This window comes from Micromesistius poutassou (genome assembly GCF_964030765.1).
Source record: "Micromesistius poutassou genome assembly, contig: SCAFFOLD_1144, whole genome shotgun sequence".
Classification (NCBI taxonomy): Eukaryota; Metazoa; Chordata; class Actinopteri; order Gadiformes; family Gadidae; genus Micromesistius; species Micromesistius poutassou.
The window spans coordinates 6061-15754 of NW_028176866.1; the positions used below are offsets into that span (position 1 = coordinate 6061).

The 9694-nt window shown below is 51.7% G+C and overlaps 1 protein-coding gene across 1 annotated transcript; it reads left to right on the top strand.

Annotated features, from left to right (window-relative positions):
* Positions 1 to 2651: 2651 nt before the first annotated feature.
* On the top strand, positions 2652 to 7308 carry LOC311377512 (general transcription factor 3C polypeptide 4-like; the record flags this gene model as incomplete). Its single annotated transcript, XM_084491384.1, has 5 exons — positions 2652 to 2978; positions 3459 to 5327; positions 5766 to 5896; positions 6624 to 6712; positions 7078 to 7308. 5 exons carry the CDS (start codon positions 2652 to 2654, stop codon positions 7140 to 7142), a joined length of 2481 nt encoding a protein of 826 aa, XP_084347510.1. The 3' UTR covers positions 7143 to 7308.
* Between the last annotated feature and the right edge of the window lie 2386 nt (positions 7309 to 9694).

The window sequence follows — 9694 nt, forward strand, 5'->3', positions numbered from 1 at the left end:
CCCCTGAGCGAGACGCCCCCTCACCCTGACCGCTCCCTGACCCCGCTGGCTGTCGCCCTGCGTGATCCACTCCGCCGTCGGTTGGGTGTGTGAATGTGTGCGTGAACGGGGTGAACGTCAGTCAACACTGCAAAGCGCTTTGGATAAAAGCGCTTTAGGGATGAGAATATATTACCGTTTAGCTTGAGTCTCACCACCTAACCGCGCTAGACCATCCTGCCCCGAAATGATGCGAGTTTGAGACAGCAGTCTTAAACATCTCTCCACCGGAGACGCAGAAGGGCCCGAGAGCAGCAGCAGCAGCAGTCAGGTGTGGGTCCGTCCCACACGGAACGCCCCCCCCACCCCCCCCGCTCCTCCTGGCTCTGCCTTCCCGCACGGAGGCCGAGCACTGACAGGAGTGGATAAAGTTTTTGTGACAGCGTTTGATGAATGTTTAATCGGACGTTCATGTGGGCCCTCGGTCTGGGGACTGGATCCCTCGTCAGAAAACCCAGAGACGAGAGACACAGCAGGTGTGTGAAATATTCATTCGCTACACGCCTCATTAAGAATGAAACACACACAACGCTCTTCCCAGTCATTTATTCATTCCGATTATTGAAACAAAAGATGGGAAAAATGGGAGAGAGATTAAAACACGGAGGGGGTACCCCCGTGAAGCTATCCTATATTTGTCGTGCAGATTTGTAACGATTTGTTTTGTGACAAATAACTCAACTGCCATGTCGGAGTGCCACACTGTCATCTCACTGAGAGCCGAGTGCAGACCCAGAGAGAGAGAGAGAGAGAGAGAGAGACAGGAAAAAGAGAGATGCTTTCAAAGTATGTAACCAATCACTGTCTCCTTCTCTCTCTGCGGCCCGCTGGCTAACCCCCCCCCCCTCTCTCTCTCTCTCTCTCTCTTTTTTTTCAACCAGCCACCGCGGTCTGACCTCTGACCTGTCTGGGAGCGTTCGGTTACTCATCCTCGTACGCATGCTGGCGCCCGCGCTGTGACGACAACGCCGTCGCAGCGCGGCGTTGCGCCGTTAATTAATGTGGGGAAGGCTGGAGAATGGATGACGGTGTCGCGTGTGGACACCGGCCGCCGCCGCCGCCACCGCCGCCACCGCCGCCGCCACCGCCGCTGCCCAAGCGAGGACGCCCAGTGACGGATGTCGCGTCCCGTCGACGGGTTACGGATGGTTCCCGGATCACGTGCCGTTTTTTTGACCATTAGCGGGGAGAGATGAATGCCGTGTCATCGTTTGCGCAGGGAAATATGTAGAAAATCGGCGGTTTTAATTGAAACGCTGACGGCCTAATAACTAATGTGGTGAGGACGATGTGCACCGTGTGAAATGCTGTTAGAATAATAGGCCTGTACGTCTTATTATGGTGCACAGAGCCTCAATGAAGGTGAGCGTTAACACAGGACAGCTTGAACCTGAAGGCCAACTTTACATCCGATTATTTTCTAGGGAATCCAATTGAATACAAAATAATAGGCTCTTACTTGAAAGACAAACAAACAGATTCATGAACAATGTATGAATATACGTGAGAAATATAAATATTGACTGACTGGTCAGAGTGGACGTGAAGTCTTTCATTAAAAACAACTTCCTCGTATAAACAGACGTTTAACATGTAGGAAATATTCACTCACCCTTCTCTCTCTATCGGGTCGGCGAGACGGAGAATAATTTAGCATTCAATCAATTGATATGCAGATAAAATCCACCAAGAAAACGGTTTTAGGAACAGCTGCATATAAGACACATCCGCAAATGATCAACATGCAGAGTAGAAAATCTTTACGGCATGGTTAATTAATTAAACACAACTAATTGCTATTTTAAAGAAGGGTTTTTACCTTTCCAGGGGTCAAATGGTAATGCTTGTGTTACCAATTGACTTTTGTACAGCCCTCACTGGAAAAAACACAAATATTAGTTTCACATTTATATTCCTATCACCAACACGTTTACTATACGTGCCGCAAAGGCCGTTTTCAAATTGGGTTCATGGGGTCAACCCAGGTTTGGTTAATGAGTCTGTTCCAAGTACAGATTTACATTGAGCAGCCCTATTCATATTCAGAAGCTTTAATCTATAAAGAGAGGTGGAGACAATTCAAAATACGATCGCTATTGACCCGATTCTTATATTTTTTATACTATTATACTATATTACCTTCAAGTAATTATTAGAATTAATTCTTATTAAGCTAGGTCCAAACAAAAAAAGCTATATTTTTTGTGCTACATCAATCCATATCAATATACACTGCCCTATTAAACGTAATACGCCATTAGATGTGAGATCTTTGCTTTATGTGTAATTAAAATTAAAACGACTTAGGCCTACATCCAGTGTAGAAGTTCAGCTGAAACTGGACCATCCACTAGAATTCAAAATGCATTGGTTTTGTTCATTAAATGCTTATCAAATTGTGAACGTGTCTTGATACAGTCAGTGGAGCTGTGTATCGATAGTTTGAGGGGTTTTAAACCATAGTGTAAAATAACCAGGTTCCACCTGCACCACTTCTACGGCAGCATAAAAAAAAAACTACAACGCGTCAGAGGAAGTGCGCGTCCCAGCCTCCACTGCGTCCACATCCTCCTCCCGACGTCACTTCCCCACACACACACGCACGAAAAGAAATGGCGGCGGCCGTAGTTTCGGTTTCCACTGCTGTACAAATGCCGGACAGGGTGGTGTTTAAGACCGAGCCCGAAACCAACGACGACGTGACCAGCAGCAGCCCGGACTCGGGCGCGGCGGTGCTGAAACGGGACCCGGTGGTCACGCTGATCTGTCCGCTGAGCGGCATCCAGCCGGTGTCCTGGTCGCAGGACCACCGCGTCGCCGTCTCCACCACGGGCGCCGTGGCGCTCATCGAGCTGGTGTGCGACGTCCACAGCAACAGACAGGACATGACCATGCACAGGACGTCCATCCCCGTGCGGCAGGATGTCCTCCAGCTGAAGGTACCCCCCCCAAAACCAGCACGACCTCATCACAACATCACTGTGATAACACTGGTCGTTAGTACTCGTGACTGGAGAGCAGGTGTTGTTTTTCTAATGGTTATGTCAGACAGTCCAAGAAGATCTCAAAGTCTTCTCCTGGATATGTTAACTATCACGCACATTTTGCTTCCAGTCATACGTACGATCTCGCGACTTCTTTAACAAGCTTCTCCTTCTCTTAATAATAGTCGCGCATTCCATCTACAACTAGTCTTTAATTAGTCTTACAACTAGTCTTTTATTTACCCGATTAAAGGAACTGTATCATTTCAAGGGTAGCACTATAACGCTTTGGCTTTACCACAGACTAGCACTGGAATTGCCAAAGCAAACAACGGTATAAACACACAATTCACGTTTTACTTTGGTTCCCTTGTTTATTCCAACCCCGTCTTCCTCTGTGTGTGTGTGTGTGTCTCGGTGTGTGTGTGTGTTCAGGTGGGGCCTGCGGACGAGCTCGCCAAAGCCCGGGACAAGTTCTCCTCCCACCCGGACCCCACCGTCAACCAGGCCTTCATGACGGACCGCGTCATCAACCCCCACGTGGGCGTCCACAAGGGGGTCAAGTACACCAGCTGGTCCCCGCTGGGCTGCGACGCCAGCGGCCGCTGCCTCCTGGCCATCCTCTCCCTGGACCAGCGGCTCACCGTCCACAACAGCGTGACGCGGCTGGAGTGGACCATGCTCGCCGACCTCACAGACTCGTACTCGCGCCGGCTCGCGGAACGCAACTACTCTCGTAAGGACAACACGGCCGCCACCGCCGCCGCCGACGAGTCTGCGTCGACCGCCGCCGCCGCCACCGCCGCCGCGGAGGGACTCCTCGACCTGGAGGAGCTCCGGCGGCGCTTCCGCATGCAGACGCCGCTGCGCATGGAGTGGTCCAGCGTGTACACGGTCAAGCACCTGTCGGCGGACCACGCCTGCCGCGAGGCGGAGATGGTGCTGCTGGCGGTGCTGATGGAGAACGGCGACCTGGTGCTGTGGCAGTTCGACCTGCCCTTCGGCGGCGGCGGCGGGGGCGGCGAAGGCGGGGGCGGGGGCGGCGGCGGCGCGCCCACGGTCTACGACGTCATCGAGTCGGGCGTGCCGGGCCCCACCGACGTGGCGTGGTGGGAGTACGAGGGCGGCGACCGGCGCATGAGCGGGCTGATCGTGGGCAGCGACGTGGGGCCTGTGAAGATCCTGCCCGTCAACATGACGCGCGTCAAGGGCTACTTCACGCTGCGCAAGCCGGTGGCGCTGTGGCAGGAGGCGGACCGCATCCCCGTGGAGAACATCCGCTGCGTGCCCGTCTACCACCCGGTGCAGAAGACCCACTGCAGCCTGGTGCTGGCGTCGCGCGGCTGCTACGTCTTCTGGTGCCTGCTGGTGATCTCGCCGGCGGGCCTCAACGTGTTCAACGCCCACGTGCCGGGCCTGCACTCGCTGCCCATCGTGTCGCTGGTGGCCACGCGGCAGGGCGGCGTGGCGGTGTACACCTGCGCCATGGACGGCGCGGTGAAGAAGCTGGTGCCGCGCTTCACGGCCGCCGGCACCATGACCTTCAGCCAGGAGGACGTGCTGCCGCCGGACGCCTTCCCCGGCCGGCGGACGCTGTCCATCGCCGTCAGCCCCAACGGCGCCTACCTGGCGCTGGCCAACACCCAGGGCATGGTGGGCGGCTACCACCCGGCGGAGAAGACCTACCAGGTGAACTTTGTCAGCCTGAAGACGACGGAGGCGGCCACGGCGCTGCTGCTCAAGTCGCCGGCGCAGAGCCTCTACCGGGCGGCCGACCTGCTGGACCTGGTGCGCTGGAGGGTGCTCCGGGACAAGGCCGTCCCCCCGGCCCTGATGGACGCCGTCGACGGCAAGATCCGGGGCTCGGAGTCGGCCTACTTCTGGAGGTTCAAGCTCTTCCTGCTGCGCACACTGCTGCTGTCGCTGCAGAAGGCGCCGGTGGACCCCCGGTGGAAGCCGTCCCACAAGCACTCCAAGGCCTTCTTCAGGGACGAGGAGGACGAGGAGGAGGTGGACGAGGAGGAGGAGGCGGAGGAGGTGGTGGCGGAAGAGGAGGCGGCGGTGGAAGGCCGGGAGGCCGGGGCGACGCGCGCGCGGCCGGCGGTGAAGGTGGAGGACGCGGGGCAGCGCATGGCGGAGCTGAAGGCGGAGATGAAGGTGGTGGAGGCGCACCTGATCAGGGAGCACATGAAGAAGGTCCTGGGGGACGTGTACCTCAACATCTGGTCGGCCGTCAACACCAGCATCCCCACCTGCGGCCTGGTGGACTACCTCTCCGAGGAGCCGGGGGACCGGGCGGCAGAGGTGAACGTCAAACGTGCCGCTCTGCTTCCCCTTACACCTGTCACCTGACGCCGTCTCTAGGGGGGATGTTGAACCACATGCTGTCCCATGCTTTAGAATGGTCTGGTGGTGGGGGGGTCTTGGTTAGCCGTTACATTTCAAAATCTATCATCGATCTACTAGTGACGCCACGAGTGTCCACCCAGATATATGACGGATGGTTCAACCTACCAGCCTAGCCAGTGGACTGTAGCGGCTGATCTAGCCGTGATACGTCTCCATGGACACGCTCACTTGTGACGTCACTACTGGGAAGATATGGAAATGGCTTGTATTGGCTCGTCAAAATCCAACCTGGTCAAAGTCAGAGGTCCTAGACTAGACTTGCGTGCTTTAGGACGGTGCATGCATGGCTAAACTGATCTGTTCTATCATCCCGTTCGCCGTCGTCCAAAACAGGTCCTGATCGGCCACGTTAAGAAGAAGATGCAGAAGCAGAAGTTTCCCGAGAGCTGCAGCCTCTGTGGCGAGGTGCTGCCCTTCTCCGACTTCAAACAGACCGTCTGTAAGAACGGACACCTCTGGCAGAGGTAACGAGTCGACCGGCCGCCGAGCTTAACGCGGCGAAGCAGCGGGTTCACGGTTCGCAACCACAACGTCCGCACACTCACCCGCAAGCGTCCTTGAGCGAGACGCCCTCACCGCGCCCCCCCCCCCCCCCCCCGCTCCTTAATGACGTGGGTCTGAATCCCCCCGCCAGCCTCGTTTGGATACAAGCGTCTGCTACTCATTGTTAGTTTCCTCTCGGAAAGCGGCGCTCTCCAGCAGGGTATATTTGGCGACATGGGAGCTCGGTGGCTGGGAAGGAAGTCTCTGTTCTCTCAAGTTAAGTTAAGGCAGGAAGTACAGAAATGAATCAACCCCTCTCCTCCTGCCAAATGGCTCCCCGTGGCGGTTTATTTGTCTTCCAATATGTGCAATCAGCCATCTTGGTATTTACCACCTCCTGGTATTTGCCCACGCACCACTCTGTCCTCGTAAACAACACGCCTCTCCTTCGCACTCTGCTCAAATCCCCGCCACGCCGGGAAGAGGGAGGCAGTGCCCCTCGTGGCCACTGAGGGGATTACGCCCCCCGACGGCCTCTTTTTATTCAGTGATTGTACAGTTTGAAATACTGTGTGGGCATTTCTCACAATATAGGCCCTGTCGGCGCCGTGATGTTATAACTCTCTCTCTGTGTCTCTCTCTCTCTCTGCTACTGTTCCTCTGTTTCCATTCTCGCTCTCTCGCTCTCTCTCTCTCTCGCCCCTGCAGGTGTGTGTTATCGTACCAGTCCTGCCAGGCGCTGTCGTTTAAGCGCTGCCTGCTGTTGGACAGCATTGCAGCAGAGCCTGAAGACGACGGTGAGGACTTCTTTTTATAATCACAGAAACTCTTCCTCACTAATTGTTACTTGATTTGTACTCCACGAGAAAAAAGAAAAGAAAGTAATCTTCACCCAAATGTTCTATCGATTCTTATTTCCCCCAGTGAAGGGAAAGGCTGAACATTTTCACATTATTTGCGGCCTTAACCAGACACCGGAATCAACCACGCCATCACAACCCAGACAAATCCACACACACACACACACTTTCACACTTTAAGCTCGCATCTTAAAGAACGCAAACACAAACAACGTAGCAGCGTTTAGCTTAGGACTTAGTGTCTGAAAATCACGGCGCTAAAGATTTGCAAAATAGTAAATGTTTGTGCCTTGGGTCTCCAGCTCCAGAGTGGATTAAGAAGATCCTGAAGGGACCCTGTCCATACTGCGACTCCCCAATGATTTAAGAGGAACCGGGGACCGTCGTCACGGAAACAAAGTACGCTATATCCACGCAACGCGCTAGCGCGACGCGCCGGTCGGGGAACGTCTTCCAGCACTTGTTAGTTTGAAAACTTGGAAGAAGAAAAAAAACGAAAACTACTACAGAAAGTATTTTTATTTTTTTAAACATTTTATTGAGGCCTGTACTCTTCCTTTGATTGGTGACTTCAAATATTACCGAAATAAAGCTATATATTTTTGTATTTAAACTTGGTGCGTTTTATATATTTTCTTTTTTTGCTTTGTGTGGGTATTACATTTTTCCAATTTCACTTGAATTAATTATGAATAGCGCTGTGTTTTTTTTGTTTTTTTTTGCAGTACTTGCTTTTACTATCAAAAATAACTTGAAATTAATGATTGCTTGGCTGGGGTTTGGGAATTTTGAATGCAGGCATTCAGACTTTACTTTAAATATCCTTCCACACTTTCTTTTACTTTACATAAAAACGTTTGGTCTACTTTTTAAATATTTTATATATATATAGTACGTGGAGATGCGCTCAGACCTATATTAGAAATTTCTTTCCTCGTGAAACCAACAAACACGGAATATTATGAATAATAAATAGAATGGTTAAAAAAAATATCCGAACATACCTACATTAATTGGCACTGTAAAACAATCTCTTAGGCTCTGGGGAGCGGAAAAACCCGACGCTCAGTCATTCTCTCAGATGAGGACTTCTACTATTGTAAAACGGGGAAGAGAGCGCACGCCGAGTGTGAATAAAGCAAATGTGTGGGTTTTAAAACGGATGCGGTGGCGTCCCGCGGGACCCAGCAGCCGTAATGATATTCACCAGTAATGAGGGAGAGAATATGGCACCAGATGTGATTCTAATTTTAATCAAGGGGGGACTAGAGGGTACATTGTTAAACACAATTAACCCTTTTTATATTTGGAGGAGGGTGGGTGGAGGTGGTGGTGGTGGTGGTGGTTGGGGGGACAAGCCCTGCTCTAAGGGGATACACGTTTACCAGTGTTGCCCTCCATTGCTGCCACCGCCGCTACCATCCCCCCCCCCCCCCCCCCACCGCAACCCCTCTCCCCGGTCCATGCGGATACATGGAGGTCAGTGGCCATTGATCAAAGTGGAGGACAGACCTGGGAGACTAGGCTAGCAGCGCGGTCTTCAACCGCCGTCCTGCCTCTCCCGACCCCGGGACGAGGGGAAACGGGGAGAGGCCATTCTTGCACGGCGTGTCACGGGAGATGAGAGTCTACCCTGGGGCGAGGCGAGGAGGAGGAGGAACCGCCACGGCCGCAACTCAACATTCAGGCCGTTAATAAAAGACAAGCTATTCATTTATTTATTATTACCACCATCCCCTCTCCTCCTCCTCGACCCTGGGCCCCAATATTGACAGTTTGCCGGCAGACGAACGGGTTGTAACGGCGAGAGGGGAAGAATGAAGCGGCTTCCTCCTCCACTGTCGGAGGATAAATCATTTAACGCGTCGCGGTTTCTGCCCCGCTTGTTAAAGAGGCTCCCGCGGTAAACAAATCACTCGATGAATAAACTTTTTCCGGTCGGAATTCCTCGGCTACTTATTCCTAATTATTAGTTTCTCATCGTCTTTGATACAAATAAATAAGACACAGTGTGTGTGTGTGTGCGTGCGTGCGTGCGTGCGTGTGTGTGTGTGTGTGTGTGTGTGTGTGTGTGTGTGTGTGTGTGTCTGTGTGTGGCAGGTTAAACTCTGGCTGCGGGGTGTTTGAGTTGGGGATTGCTTTGGCTCGTTGTTTGTCAAACGGAGAAGTCTCGCCCGAGGTTCCGCACGGTTTCCCCGCCACTGATAGGTGGAGAGCCGCGGCATTAAAGAGGTTAGTTGTGTTTGGATGAACCTCCCTCTCCGCTTTAATAGATAATCCGTCAAAGAGCACTAGCAAGTAATTACCAGCCTCCCCCTCCCTCCCTCCCTCGTCTCTCTCTTCTCCTCTCTGTCTTGGCGTCTCTCAAGACTTCAAACGAACAGATCACTTTTTTTTCTCTCTGGCTTTGCATACAATATTAATGGCCTTTATGTCCGTGGGTTGAATTGTGTAAAACATTCAGAACACCTTTTCACTCTATTAGTTCATATGCTATTCCTTTTGTTTTGTTTATATATTTAGGAGATGATTGGTCCCATTGTACGTTCTGCCGAGAGTGGGGAGTCCACTTTGTTGCATCAGAAACGGGCTTATGTATAAAACATGTCTGTTTTTTATTTAGACTTTGTGTCCTGGCTGATGGGTTGTCTGAGTGTAGATGGACAATTATTTCTAATAGATTTGTGGTGTAGTCTTGATAAGCCTATACTGATTTCTGTTTTTCTTAAAAAATATATTTCAACAATGCATTCAATTCATTCATTTTCAACAACATACAATGGAACCTAAGACTAACTATATATTTAGGGCAATTCATTTTACAGATATACAATTTGCATATCTATTTAACAAACAATATATACACAGTATAGGTAATATATATATATATATTTATATATATACTGTGTATATAATGTT